Consider the following 25,660-nt stretch of genomic DNA (forward strand, 5'->3'; position numbering starts at 1 on the left):
ACACTTTCTAGATTCAAATATGAACAAGCCGAGTTATGCAAAGGAACAAGTAATACTGTAGGTTTACTACATGCTGAAAAGAAAAGACAGAAAACACGTTTCGACTGTGAAGCCCTCTTGAAGAACAAGAATGGAATAAACCTTTTACTTGTTCCTTTGCAGACTACGCATTCTGATTCAGCCCCCCACCTGAACTACTTCAAGATGAGTTATGTGTGTTCTGTAAAACTGGGAAAAAGTTTATTTGTCACATGTGTATTCACAAAGTTGTAGACTTGCAAAATGTTGTCTTTGAGCACTTATGTGTGAATGTTAGAGTTAAGGAGTTTCGTATTATGTTATACTTTGCAAGACGTAATATGGCAAAATAACATTTATTTATAATTAATGTGAGTCGTACTAGCTGCAACTACATTCACCTGAAAATCATAGCTGGCAGCCCACTGAAGTTCAGCAGGTGTGAGCCTGGCCAGTACCTGGATAGGAGACCTCCCGGGAAAGCTAAGGGTATTATACACCTGTGACAGTGAAATACATACTAGAAATCTTTCATTCAAGCAGTAATGCTTGTTGTTGTAAAGGACAAGAACTGGGTTAGAAACGTAACAACACACACGTTGCTTGTTGGTGTTTATTTAAATCAAAACGAACATTTCTTCTGTACAAAGGTTGAAACTTTATTGAATGGCTGTAGTAATTACATTAGAACGAGTTGCATACAATTGTGAAATATAGAAAATGATGTGCATGTATCACTCTAGGGAAGACAATGACTTAACGGGACTTTGAGGAAACAGGTATTGTGCGACATCCTGTATAAGAAGCTTCTTTTTAAATAATTGCATTTACATTGTATTCTTTTTGCTAGTGCCGCAGATTATCTATGAAAATTAGCGCCCTTATCGGTTTCCATGGAACATTCCCGCGTTCATGACGTGTCGAGTACCGGTTCTACTGCGGAAATAGACTTGATTTCTTTTCCACATCAACGCAAATATTGTCACTGTATCATGCCTTATGTTCCCTTTAAAAGCATCCTAATTATATTGGCAATTGCGGCGCGAACGTGCTATTTGACTCGCTGCAGGTAAGGCTAGCGGAGATCTTCTTCAGAAAGGTCAGTTTAGGTGAACTTGTTGCGATGTTCAGGCTGGATTTCAGTGCTTTCTGCCCGCAGTGACAGCAGAAGTGTTTTCGTCAGGTTTTTTAAACCTGTTTACGGCGAATTGTTTGCTTTCACAAATAACAAAGAACACATGTATTTCTGGACTGGTATCACCGCAGTCCTGCTCGGTGTTCCCCCAAACCCAAGAGAATTAACGGTTTTCGTGAATTCTCCGTTTATAAATGAAAACGGCAATTAACACCCTGAAAAAGCCTCCAAGTTAATGAAGAATGACTGAAATAAAAGTATATCACTTTGCATTTATGCGTCATTCCCTTTTAAGAAAACAGGTGTCAACAGTGGCGAATTGGCATTAAAACCGTTCAGATTACAGGCCCATGTAACCCAGTGGAGGCAAACGTGTCTTTTACCTTACAGCCGGCGCTGGCATTCCTACTCGCTCTTGGATGGACGAGCCAGACCTTCGCAGGAGGCGGTGATTTCTCTCTTTTAAAAAAAAAAAAGTTTTACTTCTTAACGTATAACGTGCTCCACACGCCAGTGTAAGCTGAACTTTCACCGTCGATTTTCTTCTAGACACCTCTGAGATACGCGGAACACAGGACACTCCTGGTGCAAAACGACTGCAACAGCAGCGTGGCCTTATATATGGGGTAAAATCTATTGTAATCTTCATTTTGTTAATTGTTTTTTTTTTCCTTATATCTATCTATGATAGAAAGCCACTCCATCTTAGAGGATCCTTAAACCTGCACAAGCAGACACAGGGCACAAAGCGAAATACTCCCTGAACTGGATTCTAGTCCAAACACAAGACACACACGTGGACAGTTAAGAACTTTTTCTGTAGCTTTATTTTTACGCTGGTAATTTAACTTAGCTTGATCATGAAGTGTGAAACATAAGTGAACCTCTTTCAGTGAAGAAGCAATAAATAGAAGCCTTTCTTGTCAAACGTCTTGTCAAAGCTTGTTTTTCTGTATGGCTTTGTGCTCATTGTGGTGCTAATGATCAGGCTTCTGTTCCTGATCCTCTTCAGAACCAGACTTTTCCTGACCAGAAATGGCTTCGAGGGTACCCTTTATCCCCTTTATTTCTCTGGAGATGGTGTAAGTACACATAACAGCCATGTCTCCCAGTCACAAAATTCTCAACACAGTTTTCTATTAATCTTATTGCACTGTTGGACCAGAGCCCAGCTAGTCTGGTGTGCCACCATGGCACTGGTCCAGATATAACACCACAAATCACTTCCCCGTTTTCACAATTATAACTCCAGAAAGCAGTTATAAGGCTTCACCTTTTTGGTTCCCTATGAGTAAATCAAAATATTGAATCTAAAACCCTTTGACAAGATGTTCCTCTCGTGATATTCTCACAACGATGATTGTAACCTTGCAGAGCTCTGTGTACATTAGCAGCCAGAAAATAGGATCATAATTCTAATTAGTGTGGGTGTTCACCAACAAGAAGAGAATTAGACTATGTTTGTGTTTCTAGCCCACTGGTGATTGATTGCTCTCTGGAGTTAGAGGTTGTCTCTGGCTGTATTAGAGGTGGATTGCATGTTTTTTTTTTCTCTGCTGTTCACACCTCTCTCCTCTCAGGCCTCAGTGGGCAGAGTGACTTCTGCAGCTTTTGTCTCGGAGGGCCTTGTGCTGGTGATTGATGGCAAGGTCTATGTGTATGCTCTGGAGGATCACACATGGACTCCAGCCCGAGGTACAGAGGCACCATCACGCTAATGGTTTTGTCCTTCATCCTCTGGCAGCCAGGTCGGCCATCTCATCTGGCCTTGATGGCTACAACAGATGGTATTGCTAAAGAAGAGAGAAATCACCAAGTTACTGAGCAGCATCAGGACTAGACCTTCTTCTGACTTCCCTGCAAGGCCTCCTTGTTTACACTACACCCTGTATACCATAGGAGTTTCTGTGATTTGCTTTGCCTTACTTTTCTTTTACTTTAGGCTTCACATACTTCTGAAACCTCTGATTTATCCTACAGTTGCAGTCATTCCTGATCCACATTCCGTTACTAAATAAAGCTATATTATTGCATTATCCAATTTCTTCTGCTCATTGAATTCAGCATTTGTATTTGTGCGCTGCTCAGATTTCACAATGTATTGGTTGTTTTTCAACATAGGGTGCTTTCAATAAAGCCAGATAAAGTCATATTAATGATCAGAAATCCTCATTAACAAGATGTCTGTAATGACAAAAACGTGATTTAGTAAATGACAGGCCTCTGCCTTTGTGTTTAAGGTGTGGGATCACTCATGACAGAAGTCTCTTCATTGCAGTGCTGTTTCAGTACTGAGCCTCCTTGCACGGTACAGAATTCCAATGTTTTTGAACAAGGTGTTCTGTTACAGATCAAATGAAGATTTATCTTTGTAAATTGCTTTATTGTGAGCTTGCATGAAATGCTTTAATTGGTTCACATTTTTTTTTACCAGGCTGTGAGCTCCACAGTTCTTGTATATAACAGAGGACACCCTGTGCAGGATACAAACGTATTCTTGTCTTCTGATGGGGGATTCCAGTTTGAGAGATTTGCTTTACCTCCGACTTTACAAGTAAGGAGAAGGAATGGCAACCTAGTTAACATCCTTTCTAAGAGTAGCTGTTTTCAAAGTGGGATTGTTTGTGTGGAATCCTACATAAGGTTACACCCTGTATAATAAGCCCCCTGCAATGATCTGTATGTTGGTAAGGTTCTGATTGGCAGTTCCATTTCTGAGAGCAAATAGCACATGTAAAAGAGGAACTACAACTTCAATGTTTAGGAAGTGAGAGCTAATATTACTTATTAATATCAGAGCACTGTAAAGCATTGTAAAAAATATACATCTTTTACACTTTGATCTAAATTGGTTTGGAGATACTAAAAGGCGAGAATGACTGAGGGAGTCGATCAGGCTTGTAACTACAGCAAAGAAAGTTTTTTTTTTCAGTCTCAGTTCAGTTTTTTCAGGTAAACTCAGAGTAATTCTTTGCTCACCAGGGCGTTGTGGAGATGGTTTTTAACATGCCCACACTGTCAACTATACTGGTGATGATAACAGACGACAAAAACAGGGTGAGTAATCATATAGATCCCATTGTATCTTCCCAGACAAAAGGAGCCACAACCCTCACACAACCAGCTTTGAAGAAAAGAACAAGATTATTAAGTTTGTATTTAAAGGTGTAACTGGTATTCTGTTAAATTAAAAAACAAGAGTGTCTAACACACTTCCCAAAAATGCTCATTTACAGACATGATAAGCTTCTAGTAGCTTAAAGAGTTATATGGGCTTAATGACTTCTTCTCATTTATAATCTTTCTTTTGTTCTCATGAGTTCCAATGCACTGCATTTTAAAAGTTTTGATGACCTGTCAGTCCTCTTTCAGCTATGTGACCTCAGATTTAAACCTGCAGTCAGATGTATTCTCTCTGAGGGGCCCTCTGGACCGAGTACATGTGGTCCAACCCCCAGGCATGACTGGACACCTGGTCATCTGGTCTCTCCGGTCTCTGTTTTACTCCCCAAACCACGGTGAGTATTGGACTGACCTGACTGACCACTCTGTGCATTGTTTTCCAGCCATTTTAAGCAACTGCCACAGGACTGATGGACAATGTGTTAAACAGTGTTCTCTGAGCATGACCACACTGCACAGCACTAGTATTCAGAGCTTTGCGACAGTGTTGATGCCACATCATTAACATAGGAAACTGGCACAGTAGAGTCAGGATCGATGATAAATTTGTGCTGAAGAAGACAGATTATAAAATGGATTTGAATACAGGCTTCCTGTTGAATTCTGTAGAGGCCTGTGGGATTTAAGCCTCATCAGAATTTGTCTTTGTGTATTTAAGGCCAGTTCATACTTCCACTGAAACCAGATGTAGAGGGTGATAGTGGTGTATTTCCAGGACCTGATGTCTTCCTACAACAGGTTGCTACAAGTATGTCCTCACATTTAATATGGAAACGGCAGCACAAAGTTACTGTCTGCTTATCATCATGCTATCAAACACATGCATTTTGTAAGAAAACCTGTGCTCCTTTAAAGCATTGCGTACTGTATTTTAAAAGTTTTTTTGCTACTACTAAAACTACATTGTACAGTACATTTCAATAAAGGTTCTAATGATACCCATGAGTTTAAATCAAAATACAGAGAATGTAATATATACTAATTTCTTAAGATCACATACTATTTATGCCTTCAAAGCACAAGCGAAACTGGAGGTATAATATTGGAGTTTCTATCTACAACATAACGTGTTGAGCAGCAGAATGTTTTGAATGTTTTTTCCTGATTATTATAATCTCTATCTTAATGATCACATGCGTCAAGTGACAACGAAGCAAGTTGATTCTAGACTGCTGCGTATTTGTGTGCGTTTCAATGAATGCTGCTAACTAGAGGAATCAATAAACCTTCTGCGGGGTTCTGTCATCCAACGCCCTGAATAAACAGTAATTCCAGTTTCTCTCTCGTCTCCTTGGCTGTGATCCAGGTGAGAACAGTGAGATTGCAGTCCTAACCAGTAAAGGGATGCTGTACTATGGGAGGCTCAGTATGGATGCAGTTATCGTTCAGGTGATGTCTTGTCTGACTCTGCAGAAATAAAAAAAGTGAAGCAAATCAGAAAATATAGACAGGTCCCAATTAAAACGCTGGTACACTTTCAGCACAAATAACCGAAATAACTTAATGGCTGGATAAAACCTCCGCAGTATGAAAGCCAGGAATTGAACTTGCTGTTTCCTTTGTAGATGAAAAACTTGACAGACTTCTCAGAGCAGGCAGTGCTGATGTTCAGCTCATTTGGGGACCTGCTGGTGACCCAGCCTATCGAGGACCCCAGCACCAGGGGCGTTGATTTTGACCACTGCCTGATTGTCATTCAGCAGCAGCTCAGCCATCTCGTTCCCTTGCTGGGCACATGCCCGGTGAGTGCTGCGCCCAGGGTGAGGGGAAGGGGGTGAATTATCAGGCTGATCTCACTGAAAGAAGATTCAGGGTTTCCTGTAAGGGGCCCGTCACATCTCTACAGCGTTGTCCAGAAATACACATATCTTAATGATGAACAGTGCATGAGCCAGATACTTTGTGTACCTACTACCCAGTTCAGCAATTTCTCATTGGGGGTCTTAAATTAACACTGTACGAGACAAGGAAGAATGACGTCTAATACTAAGACTCAGGGTATTAAAAATGCCCCAAACCTTTTTATTCCTCTCCATGCAGCAGCTATTAAGCAACTCTGTCTGTAAATTGTTTACTACCTTGATAACACTACAGAGGATATATAGTACAGTATAATAACCTTTCTAATATGATATTTTCTGTCCAAACTCTTTTTCAGGTGGAAGTCCTTTATGGGTCTTTTGATCGAGGTGTGTATTATATTGATATGGGAGACCACTTATACCTGTCAGCGGTTTTTATCCCTGCACCACTCAGACAAGTTTTCCCTTTGGTGAGCACTTTCTCTCTCCTGTATTTCGTATATATCATTCCGTCTATATTAGTGGGGTAAAGAACGCAATTGAGTGGTCATTCAGTTAAATTAAATTTGTGATTTCTAGTCTAGATAATTTTTGTACAGTAGCATTACCACCTTGTCAGATCTCTCATCAGATCTCAGAAGCTAAGTAGGGATGTGCCGAGTCAGTAGTGGAGATCTTTAATGGAAAAAAAATAAGAGGCTCTCTTGCCTCTGGACCAGAATTTCCAAACCAATGCCCCAGTATGGAGATGGGACATTGTGCTGTATGAGCTCTTTTGGATGAGTCCCGATTACTTGCTTATTAACGATCCCAATGCATTGTTCAAAAGAACAGGTTTTAACCCTGGTGCCCAGTAAAAAATTCTGGTCTGGACTAACCCAATTTGGCTTTCCTAGATTTCTCCATTAATTAATTTGGGAAAATATTTTCTTACTTCTCCACCTGACCTGCTCTGTTGTGGGGCGTCTGGTGCAGAATGGCCATGTGTCTCCTCTGTGGGTGCTGAACTTCAGTGGAGGAATTAAATAGGTTCTCTCCTATAGGCAAGGTGCTTTGAGATTGAAAAAATAATCTGCATTTTTCCCTCCTGGTATCTCTTAGGTGACTGTAACAGATCCTCATCTGCTGGCTTTTCAAGCTGTCTCTAAAGAAGATGGCATTACCTCAGATGGAAATACCAAGTATACTCTGGTAAATGTCAGACATGCTAAAATGAAAAAAGAATTCAACCCAAATATATGTTAATAATTACATTTATGGATATTACCTTTTGCAGAGTATAAAGTTACGTCAGCAGAGGGGTGCAGAAATGGCTCGTGATTCCTTTCATCACAGGTAAGAAGACTGTGGGAAGGTGTGACTGATGTTGAAAACATATCCGTCCACCCATTTTCTGACTGCTTCATCCAAGTCAGGGGGGAGCGGGAGTCCATCCCAGCAAGCAACAAGCACAAGGCAGGAAATACCCTAGACGGGACACCAGTCCATCACAGTTTCCTTAAAAAGAAGAGGGGTGTAACCCCAGCATCCTGGCCAAATTTCCCATTGGCCTTTACCAATCATGGCCTCCTAATAACCCCCATCTATGAACTGGCTTCATCACTTTGTTCTCCTCCCCACTGAGAGCTGGTGTGTGGGGAGTGGACTGGCGCACTATGGCTGCTGTCGCATCATCCAGGTGGGGCTGCACACTGGTGGTGGTGGAGGGGATCCCCATTACCTGTAAAGCGCTTTGAGTGGAGTGTCCAGAAATATATAAGTGTAAGGAATTAATTATTATTATTATAAGGAAACAGGTTAGATAAAATCCTCTATATTCATCTACAGTAAATTGAACTGAAACAATAGCTCTAAAAGCTGCAACATTAAGGAGGGGTTTTGTAAAATCTCAGAGAATAATAAAATGATGAGGCTTGATTCTGACCAACACTTCTTACGCTACGGAATCCCAGAGGCACAAAAACTGCCAGTTTGGAATTTTTGACGAAAGAGTGCAAGAAGGCTTCAGAAGGCAAAAAAAACAAGTTAAATTCAAAATGAGGTCCGTGTAGTTATGGAGTTCGACTGATCGCGAGGGCTAGGAAGATACAAAGATGGAAAAGGCTAGGAGAGTGGATCATGAAACCGCCATAGCAACAGCGGGAAAGATCAGGCAGGAGGTGGGTAATGGAAACAACCAACCAGCCCTTCAAGACTGTGCTCCCTGGTCAGCTTTGTTAAAGAGCCGACTCCTTGGTAGGAAACGCACACAACACCCGTTCACATAGGTGAACCTCCCTCCCCTGTCAGGTTACACCCTGGTCCCCAGTGCACCCTCACCCCTGTTCTCCATCTGTGCAGCTCACTGGACGGAGGCATCTCCACTCTCACTGTGGACGTGGTGGGCAAAGGAATCTCCTGCAAGGACATGCCACCACTGGTGAGGACTCTCCCAGACCTGCTCCACTAATGGCAATCATTAAAGCACATGTACACCTGCTTCAGTTATCATCTGGAAAGGCAGATTTCTGTCTAGTTGTGCTCAGTTTATAGCTCGATGAGCTAACATTTATGTTTCATTGCAGCATGCATACATCAATGTCAGATGTCCACCTGGAAAGCACATAAAGGTTTTAAGGTATGTGAATTCCATCTGTTTTTCCCACTTGGAATACAGTGCTCTGGGAATGAGAATGCATACAACTGTATTGGTTTTGTAACTGGGCTAGAGAAACTAGAGTTAAACATATCTTATTACAAGATGAATGGGTCTCTCTTCTAAGCTTAACCCTTCGTGTTATTTTACATAATGTTCACTTTTAATTATACTGAAATATGAAATGAAATAAAAATAAAGTGCTTCCTAAAAGAAGAATCGAGAAAACTGACAATCTCCGTTCAGTGAACAGAGACCATATTCTAGCATTTGGTCCAGGTGAAGAAATGTCTGAATTTTGCTGTACCCTGCAATTAGACTTAACATTTTAATTGTTGATCTCCTGACACACTCTAGGAATGTCACTGCGTGCACTAAGGGCACATTCACTCAGGGTCTTCTGCAGAACAATTACTCCTACACAATTTCAAAGTGAGTATTATGCCAGGCTGTACACGTTGTCATTTATAATCCATTCATATTAAAATGTCTTTTGAGGCAAATTAAGAAATTGATAGACAAATTAATAAAGTAAGGTAAATATGGGTCCTCTTGGTTTGCGTTTAGGAACATCTATGACCCAGAGCATCTGCGTCAACAGAATTCTGCAGAAGAAGACCTTCATGTGACTTACAGCTTTGTTGAATACCAGTGCCCCCTGCTGGTCTATTATGATGCACTATGGCTGCCTATATTAGAACTGTAAGATTTCCCCTTTCTTACATTTTCACATACAGCACTGTATTTTAGGTCTGTTCTTTAACTTGTATTCTATGCTTGTTTGTATATTGTTGTGTTGTTCTGTTGATACATTTTTATATTATTGATTATGAAAAATGAGTAGCCTGGTGGTACAGCGGGCAGCTCCTGGGTCCTGGGTTCAAATCTTCGTGCCATCTGCCTCTTCTCCCCATGTTCGTATGACTGTCTTTGTGTATTCTGGTTTGCTCCAAGTGCACAAAGATGTGGTGGCCAGGTTAAAAGGCATCTGTGAATTGCCTCCTCTGTGTGTGGGCATTTATTAAATGTTGATTTTGTTTAATTAATTGTTGGACAAAAGAAACCAACGACTCAACATTATTCTACAGACATCAATGAGGTAGACGTGCTGTGAACAGTTAATTTCAGACAGGCTCAAGGTTGAGTTTCAAAAGCTAAAATAACCTACCAAAAGAGGACACCCTAGGTTTGTTTCTTACAGGTGGGACAACGGGCAGTTCGTAGAGTTTGTCCCAGTGGACTTTGTGCTGTTTGAAGTCCATGGGATGTACAACTATGACTACCTGCAGTCTGCTGGGAGTGCCAGGTGTGTGTCACAGCCACAGACCTGGCCATCCATGCTGGCCAAACAGCCACACCCTGACCCCCACACGGCATGGACCAGAAAGGTAAATCCCATTCCTTTCTATTGCTTTGTTCAATTTCGGAAGCACGAGTTCTATTTTGTTATAAAACCTCCCAGTGCGGGCTCAGAAGTCTGGGGTTTTCACGCCTCATCTCCCAGCTACAAACCCCACAACCACACAAGGGGAAAGATCGAGGACCTGCAGGCAGACTCCTCCCCCCCACAGCTCCTCTTTAAACACCCCACGGTTTACACAGGAGGTGGAAGGTGCTGCTGTTCCACTGGGAGACCCAACCTGGACAGTCCTGGCTGGCTCTCCCCCTCTGCCCTCTCAGGCAGCCAGCTAACTGTACACTGCCACTGGTGGGGGGGGTATTGGTCACAGACAGTGACAGGAGCAGCCCAGGATGTCTTTACTCAGGTGAAGTCCTTATGAGCTCCCAGTAAATTCCCTTTCGAAGGACTAGAGAAACTCGTGACTTGCGTTATGCACAGGACAGAGATACATATTCACCTTAATGGAGACAACGTGATTGGTGCAGTTTACCTTTCACACAGGCTGTAAAAGCAGGCTACACAGCGGCACCAGAAAGGATTTGGGGTCTCACTGCTCCTTTCTTCTCTTGCTGTAGAACTACGAGAGCTGTATGAATCCAGACGGGCCTAGCCTAACATCCCCGTGGCAGCAGTATGAAGTTCTGAGAGCTGCGTCAGGGAACAGGATCATATTTCCAAACTACAACGGCTTCTATATCTTCAAAGCCATTGTGGTGGATCCAGCATACAGGTATTAATGGCTGTTGCAAATGCTTCACTAAATACCAGCATCACACATCAGTACTACATACAGCACTTTTCATTAGATTTAGTGACTTTAAGGAAAAATCATTCAGTGACTAACATGGCAGCAAGACTAGCACATCCAGCATTAAAGACCACAAAACTGAAAAGGCTATGATTTTGTTACAGCGGTACTTCTCATAAGCCTACACTTTTCTTGTATAAGCAACAGGCTTTGCCCACTAGGCTGAAAAAACTTCAGCTTCTATATGGTTGGTTTTGCAAGGTACATTTAACACTTAACAATTGTCTGCACAAAGGATTGTGGAAGTATGGAGCATGCTGCCCAGCCAGGGAGCTGTTGTTGAAGTCAATACCCTGACTTCTTTAAAGAATTAGGTTAGATGAGATCCTGGGATCAGTTAGTGACTGGAAAACCTAATGAGCTAAAGGGCTGCGCGACCCCTTTTTCGCTACCTTCTTTAGCTCTTTGCCGTTGAAGTGTAACACTTAAAAAGCTGACATTCACCCAGTTTTCTGAAGATAAAAGTCAAATAGATGGGCAATGGAATAGCAATAGGTGCATGCTTACCTTGATGCGTTTTAACCCTTTGGGGGTGTCTCTGGTTATGGCCATTCACTGTTGCTTTTCTCTTTCCCTCCTTCAGCTTCTGTGAGCTCTCCACCACCTTCAGCGTGTACGTCTACGGCGCATTCCCAAAAGAGCAGATCGACTCCGGGATATTCCTGGCTATCTTCCTGTCCATATTCGTAGGGTTACTATTGAGCGGCTTCTTCCTGCTGCGACACACGGCTACACACAAGGCCGAGTAGGGCCAGAGTCTCTCGGGACTACTCCCAGGAGACAGGAACTGTAGCTGCAGCTTGCACACCCACAGAACGGCACAAAATACAAGAACTGCTCTGCTTTTTCTCTTAACACATCGTTAAACACATTGTACTGTACTGTGGCACAAAAAGCCACTTGCTGCAGAGTGACATCCCCGATGTCTCTTCTAGAACCAGGGTTCGAAAAGCATTCACCTTATCTATAATAGCTAGAGATACACCTTTTTAGTTGACAGAATGAGGAATGAAACCAACATTCAGCTTGTTCTCTTCTACTGTTTCTTCTGCCCCCAACGATGGCAACTCAATGTCTTCCTCAGCATGTTCTCCAAGTAAAGATGTTTTGACACCTGACAATTACTGTCATGTTGTTCTTGTTAAGTTATATTATTGCTGTGGAATGCAATGATTTTTCCTTCCACGGACAATGTAGGGTGAAGCTTCTTCAGTGCATTCCTACTCACTCGTGTCTTAACACTGACTGCCTGCAGTAATGCACACGAAGGGGGTCTCTGGTCTGAAGTGAAAGCAGGAATGTGTTTCTCCCTGTATGAATATATCCACTGGATCTCTAAGTTCAGCGGGCTAAGAGTATGACCAACCCGGTCACAATTTCTGTCAATTAAGTCAATAAACCGTAAGTCTATCTATACATATATCGGTTTAAGATCAATTTTGTATAAATAACAACTTAAGTCCAGATCAGAGAACAAATCGATTACCTTTTGAAAGGTTAATTGGTAAGTTGCAGGTATATAACGTATTATTCGTGTTAAAGGAACAATCATTTGATAAGCACCGGTTGCGTTTTGTAAAGCAGAGACAGCAGGTATTTGACGAGTCTGCTACCCTACAGCTAACAGAGCTGTCCTTCATCCTAACTACATTTAAAATACATTCAGCGCGGTAGAAGGTTCTGTTTTAGGCTGTAAATAAACACTAAACGCGGATTGCAAAGACACTGACTGGACTACACCTGATTCGTGTCCAGCCTTGCTAAATTGGTCGTCATTCAATTATCGCACCCACTCCCTTGTTTTTTGGCAGGAGAACTTTTAAAACACTTCAGTCCGCAAAAAGCGAGACTGTGCAAACGCAGAGAACGATGAGCGAGACGTGCGTCTCGTTTCTCACCGTTATCGAAGACAAAAAGGCTCATTTCGAGTTCGTGTTAGATTAGCTCTGCGTTCCTACACCTTCTAAGCGTTTTGCATCGGTAGGACTGTGTATTTTTACAATGTGTATTCACTTTAATGTGTAAAAAGCTTGCGCCGTATTTCACTAGGAAATCTAATACAAGCTCAAATTATCATTCAAATATCCTTCCTCTCGTGTTTGTCCCCCTAATATTTTTGGGTTGCTTTGCTTTATAAAGACCTGTTTTTTTCCCCAAAATGCATGTTTCTCCGTCTTCTCCCTGAAAGACCACAATGTCCTCCTCGCCGTCGCGGTCGCTATCGGAGTTGCTCAGAAGTGGACTACAGATCTCTCCGCAGCCCCTCCTATCCGCGGAGGACCCTTTCAACGACAACCTCGAAGCGTAAGGCGGCCGCCCCCGAGTTTCCACGCAGTGCGGGTCTTTATGAGGATGCTGGTTTATGTTTGCAGCGCTCCGACCTGCGAGGTAAGTCTCTGTAGTTCCGTTTCTCCCTTTGCTCGAAGAAGCTCCAGCGACCTGTTAGACGCGGCCGAGGATGACTGGTGCGAAGGCGGCGCCTGGAGTCCCCCGGGGCCGGAGCTGCGCAGGAAGATCGCCGCCCAGGTGGAGAGCTACCTGTCGGATGGGAATCTGGCGGAGGACGCCTTCCTCCTGAAACACGTCCAAAGAAACAGAATGGGTTACGTCAGCCTCAAGCTGCTCACCTCCTTTAAGAAGGCAAGACATACAGTTTTGTGGATGTGGTGAGCCGGTTATTCCTGCTTACCTGTTGAGGAAAGCTGGGTTCTTCAGCACCCTGAAGCAGAGGTTCTCAGTCCTGGGCGCTGGAGGACATTTTTGCCGTTTTTATTTGCCAGCTGGGTCCTTAATCACCTGTGCTTATTGGTGTGTGTGTGTAGCTGTTGTGCTTGTTGGTTTAAACTTTTCTGCCTTGCCGATAAAGGAGTTTCTACCATATTTCTGACTATACAGCTCTTAATGGGTCATTGGTGGTGAATACACACAGGTGGGAATTACACTTTTTCCTTCCGCTTTGGTCCAGTTGGTTATACTTCAGCAGGCACACCTGACCAAGGGCAGTGCTGAAACTCGCTAAAAGGCCCAAAAGTAATGCTTATTTAAGTTGTTAAAATGTAACTAAAAGCACATTTTTTTTTTTACTGCTGTTGGGTAGAAACCTGAAAGGAGGTTTCAGAGGTTACCTCTGTCAGAGTCTCCCAGCTTGGTCTATTGCATTCCACCACAGACGATTGCCAGGATCTATATAGCAGTTAAAGAGCTGGTTAGAACACACTTCTGCATTGACTGGACATGACGGGGCTGCATCTCGAAGAGCCTTGTTCTAAAACGAATCTCCTACTGCCCGTTTCCCGTCCTGCAGTCCTACTCGGGTAGCTTGAAGTTGGCAATTCAGAGATGCGAAGTCAAACTGACACGGTTTTTGGCGTTTGCTCAGCCCACGATCTTGCGATCGTTTTCACAAACGCTTCGGCGAGCAAGCACATCTTTCACCCTGGAAGCGTGTTCAAAACTCAAAACTCCCCCCCCCCTCGGTCTGTCCTGCAGATCCGGGAGCTGACGAGGGACTGGCGCACCACGCTGTACGCGGCCGGCTGCTCCGAGGCCCTGGAGGTCAACGAGGAAGGGACGAAGGTGCGTCGCCGGGTGCCCATCCGCGAGTCCCTGCTCTACACCCCCACCAGCAAGCTGCTCCTGGCCTGGAACCTGCTGGGCGAGGGCCAGGCTGAGGAGGCCTCGCCGGGCAGGGAGCAGCAGTGCCTCATGGAGACGGCCATGAAGCTGTTCGGGGCCCACGGCACCATCAGCTCCCTCCGGATCCTCAGGCCGGGCAAGGAGCTGCCCGCGGAGCTGAAGAAGTATGCCAAGAAGCACTCGGAGCTGGGCCGCAGGGTGTGCGCCGTTGTGGAGTACGAGTACCTGGAAGGGGCGCGCAGGGCGTATGAGGCTCTGAGGGCGGAGCAGCTCTCGGCCGCCGGGAGGGGCGTGAGGGTGGCCCTCCTGGGCAGCAGGGGCACCCGCAAGACCTGCAGCACCCTGGACCAGGAGGAATCCGAAGACCCCGAGGAAGGGGGCGAGAAGCTGTCCTGCAGGAGGCCCGCCAGGAGAGTCAAGAAGTTCCCATGCTCCCTGGAGGATCCCTCGGTCTACAGCTCCTCGGAGTCGGACTTCGCCCCCGCCTCGCCCAGGCCCCTGCGCAGGGTCGCCCGCCCACAGGCCCTCTACGGCAGCCCGCTCGCCGTGCCCAAGACGGCGCCCTCCTTCGGCCCGGACCCCTTCGGCGGCGGCGGCGGCAGCTCCGGGCCCAGCCCCCTGGGCAGCCCCCTCCTGCCTCGCAAGCTGTTTTCCAGCAGCCACATGCCCTCCCCCCTGGCTGTCCCGGAATGCGGCGGCAGCAGCCCCACGGCCTGCGGCGCCGACCGGTACAGGTGGCCGGCGGACTGCTCCCCGGACAGCGGCATCCTGGTCCACAGTCCCTGGGTGCAGCGCAGGAGAACCGCCGCGCAGGTCTTCTTCCCCGAAAAGCCCTCCCCTCTGTCGCCCCGCCTGGGCCGGCAGCCCCAAGTGCTGCTGGAGATCGTGCGCCAGCCTCAGGGCCCCGATGGCACCCGGGGCTTCTACAACTGCATCGGGAGGGGGAAGGTGCTGCTCCGACACTAGACGGGGGTCCCTCCGCGAGGGGCTGCTCTGGGCCACGCTAGTCTATTTCAAGGTGATCCACACAAGGGTTGGGTGTTGGAAACTGTAAGCTTCAAACGTCTGGTTAAAGGCCAAATCGCCGACCATTCCAGCTTCGGGCTCACAGGAAGGTGATGTGCCGTTTTCCTACACGAACTTTGTTTTTTCCAGGATGCTCGATGTGGCTACAGTTGGAACTCATGATGGCTGCAACAGTGTTGCCCTGAGGGAATGTGGTGAAAAGGGAGCTTCTGGAGTGCATACGGTTGTATATGCATTGTATTTGGTACCTAATGTATAAGTATTGGATAAAATTAAGTCAAATATGAATAACTATTTTTGTACTGGAAATGCTAATAAAGATGTTTGTACTTCCTTTCTTTGTATTGTATATGGTTCAAAATAAATTATTTTGCAGATTCACTATCCAACTTCCGGAAGCTGGGTTAAAGCTCGCAATCTGGTTTTGGAACTTGGAACTGTCCAAAAGGTATCCAACGTTCCTGGTACCTGCATTCTGACAAAGGTAGATGAAAGTAGAACTTTACCTTCAATCTCTCACCAACCATGTTGGTGATATCCCAGTGTGTAAAGGGAATATTCCCTATTTCTTTCTCTGCTGAATGTTCAAGTTGTGTTAATAGATTGTCAAATAGTCTTTTTTCTTTAAAAGGAAAACCCCATTGTAGGTCAAACTGCAGTTTCTATTATCCAAAGGCACTATGAAATACCATTGATTTGCATCTTTCAGAGGTAAAAAGAAAACGCTTAATGCTTTTATACTTTTATTAAAGCCATTATTCAGATACATATATATATATACTGTAGCTTAAACATCCTTCTTTTAATTCTCTATTGGGGAATCTAATCTGATTATAGTCTGATAATTGTTAACCAAAGTATGACGTTTCTAAAGATTTCTATCTAAGATGGAATAGAAAGATCTGTGTGAAGATGAGGTCTGCTGTAGTCCACTTATTGTTAGTTAAAACAAAACAGGAAGGAATAAAATTGACACATTTTTGGCATTTATTTTTAAAGGAAGAATAATTTTCATTCATGTACCTAATTATGTAGTCATCTTATTGCTAGGATCTTTTATAAAGCACCTTTGACTGCTAAAGCTGAGTCCTACCATATAATTAATGCCTGACACGAAATGTAGTTCTGTCTCTTGCTGTCTAATAGAAGTCTCTGAGCAATTTAATGTAAACTACAGCTCTCTGAGTTAAGGCAAATACGATATTGAAATGCGTATACAGTCATCTAAGTTTTGGGAGCAGTAAGTACACAAGTAAACATTTACATTCTACCTGGTTAATCTCTTCTGTTTAAAGAGCCTTGTATACACAATGTATTATAACAATTATTCCATGTAACTTACTGAATATAGTATATTTAACAAAACAGAAGCTGTATCCGAAGTGAAATCTAACAGTGTAAATAAGGTTTAAATAACTGAATGTATTCAAGCTGTGGTTAGCACAGCAAGACCCAAGTTGCTGTATTAGTATCCTGATGCATAGCAGAATTAATATCTCAGAAGATATTTTTTCTTGAAAGCCAGCTATCAAGAGCAGAAGCTTCCTGGCATTTATTTAAAGACCACTGTATGATTTCAAACAAAATGGCAAAGTCTTGAAGTCTCAAAGTTCAAAGTGGTTCTGAAAACCCATACCTAAGGCTGTATTGGGAGTTGGTTTCTTGCAAAAAACAATCTCTAAAGTGAATATAAATTGAGGCTGCACAGCTGTTTTGTTCTGATAAAGAAATTGCCCATCTCACAACAAGAGGCTAGAGGTTTTTAACATACCTACAGTATGTAGCAGAAATACAAAACCAGACATTTCCCCATCAACACCCCCAAACACTTCCTTCACCGCCTGTCTTCAAACGGTGAAGATGTATTTTATTTTCCTATAAATGAGCATACTACACTACCCAGGGCATCAAGCTGAAGATTTACAACCATCTCTGCAAAAACAAGGTGGAAATTTGCACATCGACACTGATGCTTTGAATAAAAAACACCTTAAGGATATAAATGAGTGCAAATCCTGAATTGCCTTAAATCTGTGAGCAGCCTGACTCATTTCGAAAAAAAAACAGCCATCCATTTTCTAACAGCTTGAGCTGATAGAGTAATGGGTGTAAGGCAAGATACATCATGCGTTGGACACCAGTCTACACACAGACAGACACACACGCTCCAGGACCAAATTTCTTAGAAGCCAATTAACCTGCCAGTCCTTGGTGCATCTGGAGGAAACCCACACAGAGAACATACGAACTCCATGCAGAAAGCACCCCAAAAACTTAACCCAGGGCCCCACCATACGAGGTAGCAAATGCTACTGTACTGCCCAACAAAAAACATATACAATTTAAACTGACCCTATGTTGTGCACTGAAAGCTGCCTAATATAGTCACAAGATCCTCCAGCACTTTTGCATTACAGTGCCATTCGACAAGAGGAAGGTACAGGCATCAGGCAGCTGACACCTCACTTTACCTTCTGGGTGGAAAATACAGACAACATTGATTTTGTATTGAATAGCTCAAAAAAGCTAAGAGCCCAAGGTACAGCTGAAAGCAGACAAACAGGCTTTGAGTATTTAGATAAACAATAATGAGGAAACAACCAGAACGAAAAGAGAATCAGGTTTGCCTCTTCCTATCCCATTTGATAAAAAAAGAAATGAAACAAGAGATTAATGGCCACGTGCGTGGTTTTTCACATACACAATCACATTCCTTTTACCATTTATTTAACTACTGAAAACAACTGAGCACATCTAAGATCTCTTGAAAATCTATTTTATTTTTGCATAGACTATGCTTCACTGAAGCAACATGACAATCAAAGCTCGCACACAAATTTCCAACAAAGCCCACAGGCGGGCGCACAGAAAACTCGAGTTCCGGCACAGCCCGAAAAAAAGCCACTGCAGGCAACACAGGGACTGGTGCAACCTCATTTGCAGCTGTAAAATTAAAAATGGAGAAAAAAAGAGAAAACACACCATACACTTAGCAGTAAGGAAATGCCCCTTCACCAATTTATGTTACAAATGCTCCAAGTTTTATTAAGATGGACTGCACATTTAAGCAGAACAAATATTGAGATCCTCCTTGTAAATTGCTTCCTACAGTGTCATCTTGAGCCAGCCCAGTTTCTCTTTCAAATGATGAACCTTCCATTTTTTTTTTTCAAATCAGGCACTGGATATTTCAATTTCAGAAGCAAAATCAATTTCCTAATCTCCATTATCCCCTCTCTGCCGAGCAACTCTCCCAAGACCAGGGACCCCATCTCTAACAAACTCAGGAATTTCTGTCTGTTCCCTGAGGACCCTGTGATCCCTCAGGAGACGACTACTGCCCTCCCCTCACCAATTTCAGAAATCTGCGGGAACACTGTGCAGCATTTGCCAAAGGAAATCAAGGATGAATTTACAAGGCACCAGCTAGTTTAACAAGGAAAGAGATGAGAGGCCCAGAAGGGTACTCTGAAGTTTGTACTTCATGTAACCTAGAATCTACTCATATTGAAGGTTCTTAATAACATTAATAGAAAAAAAGATGTTCGATCAGTCTTTTCTTTCCTATTTCCTTGCCTGTACAGGACACGTAAAAGTGACCAAGTGACTGAAAGTGACTTCTGCCAAGTGGGACAGGGCTAATGTTCTGACCACTGGGAAGGATTTATCTAGTATTATGTAGCCTCCATTTCTGCTTACATTCATCATCCTGTGGTGTATGTTAGCACCTAGAGTAAAGCTGTAAATTATAGCTTACAGCGATCGCTGGGTAAAAATGCAGTATACATTTCTTGAGCAGTTCCCCTTTTCTTTCAAAATATTAATTCTAAATAAAGTCACAGTACCCTAAATACATACTGTATAGAAGTGCATCGATCTGTGGGAAGCAATGGAACAAGAAGAGGTTAATGCCACAGTAAAAATGAAAAAACAAAAACCCCAATGTTTTAGCTATTGAGCCTTTTTCAAAGACCTTCCACACCTGAAGAGAAGACTGAGCAGACAAAAACTTGCTTTCTACTCTTCAGCATGGAATCAGTTTCTGCCACTTCCTCCAACAATATATATATATTTAAATCCTGCTGCCTTTTTCATTTTCGTCGTTCTGTCTATGCCAGGGTGGTGTGTCCCAATAAAGAAACAGCTGTTCACACTGCTAAGATTGACTTCCTGTGTGCAAAAAGGCAGAATGTGAAGCTGTAAAACCGTGCACCTGCTGTAGCACTGTGATCAGAGGAGAATAATATTCATACCCATAATTCAATGCAACCGCTCTCAATGCCAATACAATCCTGAAGGGTGTTACTTCTAAATAAAGTGTGTGAGAGCATCTATATTACATTTAATTATTCGCTCCAAATATACATCCAGGATTTTCCAAAACAGGTGAAAATAACTAATTGTCATAAAAATATATATTGATTATATATCGCAATTTCAGAAAAAGCATTGTTAAAAAAGTCACTAAATAAAAAGCCTACTTGCTGAAATTAAATATTTCCCCAAAGCTTAATGCCTTATAATTATATTAAACCCAATCCCTCAAAAAAACGACCAAAACAAGACCGATGCCACTGGAAATCAATGTACTATATCAGTGCCATGTTACACATGGACGTCTTTGTCATTTTGATGTAATTTAAGCACGGGAATTCGAAACCTGGTGAACGCATTACCATCCGTCACCACCGCCGATTCCAGTTTTCCACGCTTGTTCAGCTTTATCGGGGATCTCTCGAACTTCTGACAAACCTGAGAGGCAGGAATCCACGTCAGACGTGCCACAGAGCTCCCCTAGGCAGGCGAGGACCGCTGCCCCAGAGGAGATCTTTGCCATCGGTGTGGGACTCCTTTCGTAACGACGATCAAAGCAGATGACGGGAATTAAGAAAAGCCTGGAATAAAACTGAAATAGAAATAGAATGCGATGGCCTGGGCAGAGCCTAATGACATTGCTCGTCAGCAAAACCTACACCAGTGTAATGAGATCCAAGCCCCTGCAGTTCCTTCTCTTGCTCTTCGGATCGGAAGAGATCGCGAACGAGGAGGCCCAGAGCTGCAGTGACGATGGATTATTTTTCCCCCAGTTTGTACTTGCGATCCGCCAGTTTGAATCTCCACTCTCTGTAGAAATGCAGGCTCAAAGGATGCTTCGCGCTGTCCAATCTGGTGTCGACACAACATTCCTGACTGGGCCACTTGGGAGCACAGAGCTGGACAGCTTGGTTGGGGGGCACACAGAGGCCTCAGCCGCCTGCTCTTCGCCCGAACCGGCACTTTAATCTGACCTGGGACGGGCGACACAGCCCACGCTGCCAAGACACTCTCACAAGAGTCGCCCCCCCCCGGCGCAAGTGCCACCCAGGGAGCAGAACGATCAGGGCCAGCTGTCACCTTCTTAGCAGGTGCCTCCCCTTAATATGCCGTCCTAGGTTCCCAGCAGGTCTTGCAGTCTTGTTCCATGTCCCCCTGCAGGACTACCCTGCAGCTAGCTCTTTGACTATAAAATTGTTGTGGGGTTAAAAACTATCCAGCAACAGAGGTAAAGGGTGGAGCCACACCTTAAGCAGCTCTGATGAAGGCCTTTGGTCTGGTTCCTCTGCTTGTCCCAATCACTCTTGGCTCAGTTAGTCTCCTTAAGGTATTCCGGGTCGGGCTTTGGATCGGGCCCTGGTTTGGCAGGGCAGGCTGGGGCCAGCAGTCTCGACTATACGGTCGTGCCGAACATCGTCTCCTCCAGGTCTTGCTCGTCCATGTCGTCCTCGCTGAGGGAGAAGTCCCTGTGGTTGGCCATCCGCTCAGGGCTGCAGTTGATCTCCCCGTCCGCCAGCGGGGGGCTCCTGGCCGCCTCGCCGAGCCCCGCGACGGGCCCCAGCCTCTCGGCCTCGGCCATGTGCGCGAGCATGTTGTCCAGCAGGGGGCGGCTCTTGCAGATGTTGTCCAGCAGCCGGCAGCGGTGTCTGAGCTGCCCGATCAGAGCGTCCTTCTCCTTCACGAGGTTCTGGAACCTCTGGATGGTCTCCTCGGACTTGCACAGCTTCTCGTGCAGGAAACTGATCTCCCTTTGAGAAACACAAGCGACACAGGCGGTCAGTCCCCCGCATGGGCATCACCCATCCAGCTCACTACTAAACCAGCAACCTCTGAAAACCCGTCAAAAATGTCTTTGGAAAAAGAAATCACCAGCCCTGAAGGACGAGGGTTCCTCAAACAGAGTTCTTGCTGAATTGATCAACAAGTCACAGCTGTTTCCAATTTTAGGAAACAGGTGTATGGGCTGGCCCTCAAGTCCTACTGAACTGGAGCTCTCCAGGACCAGGGCTGGTGGGAGACCTCCCACCCAATTATTAAAATGATTTGCTTAGCAGATGCCCGCAGTGTGAATTCATAGTGTGAATTCAACCCCATTAGTAAACAGAAAGCACTGCCTTGAAATCAAATCTATAGTGTCATTTGCACTCCACTTTATTTAAGAATTTTAAAAAACAACTTGGAATGTGTAGAAATACAAAAATCCCAGCTATTCAGTGTTAATTTAGATCCTTAAACGGGGAGTTTCTGACCTGTGTTGCCTTAATAGTCAAAAGAACATAAACGCAGTACATCAAAACTGAAGTATCAATACTGTAAGTGTAATGATGAACGGTTTATGAAATATTACTTTTAATACTTAATAGTTATTAACTAGTGCAAAAAAGGGTTTCTTACACCAATAACCCCAAACATCTAGAATAATTTCCATGTAACAGAGTAGTCAACTTATGCCTTCTGCACACACTAAATTATCATCTATAAATGCCAACAAATATTGAACTCCTCGGAGGGTCTGCGGTATATCAGCGACGACAAACTAACCATCAGGCTGGCAAAAGGAGATGGACATCGGGACACGTTACACAGAGAAACCTGTGCGGCCACTGTGGAAGACACAGGGGTGAACCTGTACAATTCCAGGAGCGATTACAGCCCAGGGGGAGTATCTGCTGTATCTCCAGGGTTAGTGGCCACGGACTGATGGTCTATGTGCAAAAAAGCGCGGAGTGGATTCAAGCAGATTGTGGCTTCGAAATGTTAGAGGTTTACGTCTACTTAAAAGCTGAAAAACGACCAATTCCACAAGGCAGCAGGCTTACGCTGGAGTGAGGCGAAGTGTCAGCTTTTCTGGTAGGAGGGGGGAACAGCTCATTACGCTGCAGAAGTGGACAGATGAGTTGTACAGAACTTGCACAGAAAGGACGGTCGGCCCTTGTGCATTAGAAATGAACCAATTGGCAGATTTCATTGCTCAAATACGAACCGTGATCCCTGACGCACTCGGCTTCACAAATCTAAAACACGATCCTGGGGAACCGAGTTCCGAACAACGTAACGTTTAAACAAGATTGAGAACTTTTCAAATTCCGCGGCGGGGGAGACAGAGACGTTCTGATCATCATCATCATCATCATCATTATGGTCACCGACCTTCCGTGGTGCGGGAGAGAAGCGACAAGCTAACGACCGCTGCCTACCTCTCCTTGGCCTCCCTGATTTCCTGAGTGGCGGCCCGGAGCTGCTCGTCTTTCCGGATCAGGCTCTCCGCCTGCTCCCGCACCGTGTTCTCCGCCGCCTCCAGCCGCCTCTCCAGCTCCGACACCCGCCTGTGCACCGCGGCCAGGTGCGCATTGGCCTCCTTGATTTGGACCGGAGACGGCAAGGACATGGCATTCATGCACCGGACGTCTTTAGTGGAGGGCACCCCCACAAAATGTACAACGCCAAAGCCTCCGTTTCGCTGTCTTGAGCCCAAGTATCCCTGAGCCCCCAGCCTCCGGACACAGACAGCCTGCACCCAAGTGCCCTCGCTCAGCCTGTCCTCCTGGACTGAAAGCTCTTCTTATCTCATCCCCCAAGACTCGCTGGGCTGCTGGGACAGCTCAGGTTATAACATTGCACGGACTCCTGCAGGATGCAGGTGGAGATCTGCGTGCAAACCGCATAGGTTGCTATAAAGGTGGAAAAAGCGCATCACATTTACTGGAGGCTCTCCTAGTGACAGTCCAAGACGCACTACGAAACGACCCAGGTCTGTTCAAATCACAGGCACGCTGAATTGCAAAACTGCACCTGTCTCCTGTTACAAGAGGACTGCATTATCCCTGATTAGCCACGTTTATTAGGTTCCGCAGAAGTAAGGCGTATCGTCACCGTCATCCTTGCGAGGAACTCACTACACGGCTGCGAATATTTTTTTTTCCGGCATCGCAAGTAGTTGGCGATTAACTTCGCAGGAGTCCCAACTTGCCCTAACTTCTCCTGCTGTAACCTGTGGATCTCGCGGCGACTCCGGAACCAGAAGCCGTCGCGTTCCTGCCGCGTGAGGTGGGAGACGGCCTCTTGTGCGCCTGTGCGGAGCGCGGGTCGGGACGGAGTGAAAACACCGCGCATGTCGCTTGGGCCTCCTGCCTAATTTCATTAACCGCGTCCTCACGACGCCGGAGTCTTAAAACCTCCAAAGTCTTTTAGCCCTAGAATGTCTGAAACCGTCGTCCTATTCTTGGCAACAGTCTAAATCTGTAAAACTAACAACAGCCATGTTCTCTCTCTCCCCCCCCACCACTTCCTATCTCCATATACAAGATTCAAAAAGTTTACTTTTCCTGGACAGCAACAAATAATAATAATAAAAAAAAACGATTCATTAACGAATTGTGGTTAATCCAGATTCCTTACCATTCAAAAACTGCATTTAAACCCGTGCATATTATAGCCAGTCTTCAATCGGACAGAACAATAGCGACGCCCTTTTAAAAACTTTTTCTTACATGTTACAACTTCCTAAGCAAGTCTGGGTATTAAAAGCCGTTTAGGCAGATTTGTGACTGTGTGCATGGTTTTCGGGCTTTGTGTCTAGATTAGGCGGATGCATATGCTGTGGCTGTTGCTGAGACAGATGGGGGAGAAACTAATCTCCCGGTTTATCGCTAAATCCCCTTGTTTCTTGGCTTGGCAGCACAGTCGGCCTGCTCGGATCTGGAGCTGTTCGCGCGCAGATCCCCCGACTCTCCGCTGGCTCGCACGCGTCTCGCAGGGGAGATCGGATCCGATCAAAAGTGATCGATCGGTCATATCGCTCCTCCCGCTGGCAGCCGCCATGGTGGCGGGGGGTGTTCAGGATTATTTAATTTATTTAGGTGATGCCTTAATCCAGAGCCTTGCACATTTAGATCCATTTTATACAACCGACCGTCTTAGAAGTTCAGTACGTGGGTCAAGGCCACCAACAGCAGCGTCCCACTCGCGATTTAAACCCACGGCTCTTCCTTGTCAACTCCAGAGCTCATCGACCTCCGAATAGTAGCATTTCAGCCTGATTCGGCTAGAATCCCTGCCTAGTTCTCCAACTTAAATGGCTAAAGAAATATTATTTTTGCAAAACAAATATTTCCAAGACTGCATTTAATGTTCACTTTTGGGCTAATATATTCTCAACGCCATTTGTCCGACAGCAGTGTGGCATGGCAATAAATCCGCGACTGGTTTATCTCCATGAACACGTTCTACACAGAACTTACAAACTCCAAACGTCGGTAAATTCTGTTGTAAAATGCAACAGAAAAAAAATGATCTCTTGTGTTACTTTACAAGAAATTATTACCTTGGCAGGAGAACATCTTCGGCTTCAGGCAATCTTACACGCCTAAGAAAGCGCTTGCTTACAGTAAATGGGCAAAGTCCTCAGAAGACAGCCCTCTTTCTTTTAATCATCTCTTTACTTTTATGGCGTCGTTTTTTAGACTTCTTGAGTGGGATACACAAAGATGCCTTATAAAAAGTTACGTTTGGCTATTCAGTAGACAATATAATTTTACTGTAGTCTATGCAACTGCACCATAGAGAAATGCAATACGGTGTAAAATAAGAAGTCATCGGAATGGGTTATTTTTCTTTTAAATTGAGCTTTATTCAATTGTGTATCAGTTTGCAGATTAAAGCCACAAGCAGGCAGGTTTATTGTTTAGTGACAGCTTGAAAA

General features: G+C 44.6%; 3 protein-coding genes across 7 annotated transcripts; 2 read left to right on the top strand and 1 right to left on the bottom strand.

Moving 5' to 3' along the window:
- The first annotated feature begins 261 nt into the window (after positions 1-261).
- Positions 262-12,104, top strand: LOC148639087 (cation channel sperm-associated auxiliary subunit delta-like). 3 transcript variants are annotated; one of them, XM_088622274.1, is made up of 22 exons: positions 263-1,087; positions 1,544-1,601; positions 1,703-1,779; positions 2,166-2,235; positions 2,734-2,848; positions 3,394-3,461; positions 3,588-3,707; positions 4,136-4,210; positions 4,515-4,671; positions 4,995-5,084; positions 5,643-5,725; positions 5,902-6,078; positions 6,495-6,608; positions 7,240-7,329; positions 7,415-7,473; positions 8,479-8,557; positions 8,703-8,755; positions 9,131-9,205; positions 9,341-9,475; positions 9,975-10,161; positions 10,751-10,905; positions 11,567-12,104. In XM_088622274.1, exons 1-22 carry the CDS (start codon positions 912-914, stop codon positions 11,730-11,732), a joined length of 2,379 nt encoding a protein of 792 aa, XP_088478400.1. In that variant the 5' UTR covers positions 263-911; the 3' UTR covers positions 11,733-12,104. The 3 variants fall into 3 exon arrangements, with proteins under 3 accessions (XP_088478401.1, XP_088478400.1, XP_088478402.1); XM_088622275.1 differs by lacking the exon at positions 7,240-7,329 and having other exon boundaries at positions 262-1,087; XM_088622276.1 differs by lacking the exon at positions 1,544-1,601.
- A 769-nt stretch (positions 12,105-12,873) lies between these two features.
- larp6b (La ribonucleoprotein 6, translational regulator b) lies at positions 12,874-16,326 on the top strand. 3 transcript variants are annotated; one of them, XM_088622288.1, is made up of 4 exons: positions 12,874-12,963; positions 13,172-13,287; positions 13,386-13,623; positions 14,473-16,326. In XM_088622288.1, exons 2-4 carry the CDS (start codon positions 13,178-13,180, stop codon positions 15,583-15,585), a joined length of 1,461 nt encoding a protein of 486 aa, XP_088478414.1. In that variant the 5' UTR covers positions 12,874-12,963; positions 13,172-13,177; the 3' UTR covers positions 15,586-16,326. The 3 variants fall into 3 exon arrangements, with proteins under 3 accessions (XP_088478414.1, XP_088478415.1, XP_088478416.1); XM_088622289.1 differs by having other exon boundaries at positions 13,410-13,623; XM_088622290.1 differs by having other exon boundaries at positions 13,413-13,623.
- A 49-nt stretch (positions 16,327-16,375) lies between these two features.
- On the bottom strand, positions 16,376-24,849 carry vmac (vimentin type intermediate filament associated coiled-coil protein). The gene is made up of 2 exons (XM_088622301.1): positions 23,157-24,849; positions 16,376-21,707 (listed from the first exon to the last, which is right to left on the bottom strand). The coding sequence occupies exons 1-2, from the start codon at positions 23,354-23,356 to the stop codon at positions 21,353-21,355; spliced, it is 555 nt and encodes a 184-aa protein (XP_088478427.1). The 5' UTR covers positions 23,357-24,849; the 3' UTR covers positions 16,376-21,352.
- Between the last annotated feature and the right edge of the window lie 811 nt (positions 24,850-25,660).

The sequence above is a fragment of the Lepisosteus platostomus genome, chromosome 27 (genome assembly GCF_059453375.1).
Source record: "Lepisosteus platostomus isolate fLepPlt1 chromosome 27, fLepPlt1.hap1, whole genome shotgun sequence".
Classification (NCBI taxonomy): Eukaryota; Metazoa; Chordata; class Actinopteri; order Semionotiformes; family Lepisosteidae; genus Lepisosteus; species Lepisosteus platostomus.

Bases quoted from the DNA above. Each gene is read 5' to 3' on its own strand.
- LOC148639087 (XM_088622274.1), top strand. From the start codon at position 912: ATGGAACATTCCCGCGTTCATGACGTGTCGAGTACCGGTTCTACTGCG. The intron at 2,849-3,393 runs GTACAGAGGCAC...TTTGTGTTTAAG, and splicing joins CACATGGACTCCAGCCCGAG to GTGTGGGATCACTCATGACA. The intron at 8,756-9,130 runs GTATGTGAATTC...GACACACTCTAG, and splicing joins AAGCACATAAAGGTTTTAAG to GAATGTCACTGCGTGCACTA.
- larp6b (XM_088622288.1), top strand. From the start codon at position 13,178: ATGTCCTCCTCGCCGTCGCGGTCGCTATCGGAGTTGCTCAGAAGTGGA. The intron at 13,288-13,385 runs GTAAGGCGGCCG...AAGTCTCTGTAG, and splicing joins TTCAACGACAACCTCGAAGC to TTCCGTTTCTCCCTTTGCTC. The intron at 13,624-14,472 runs GCAAGACATACA...TCTGTCCTGCAG, and splicing joins TGCTCACCTCCTTTAAGAAG to ATCCGGGAGCTGACGAGGGA.
- vmac (XM_088622301.1), bottom strand. From the start codon at position 23,356: ATGAATGCCATGTCCTTGCCGTCTCCGGTCCAAATCAAGGAGGCCAAT. The intron at 21,708-23,156 runs GTAGGCAGCGGT...TGTTTCTCAAAG, and splicing joins ATCAGGGAGGCCAAGGAGAG to GGAGATCAGTTTCCTGCACG.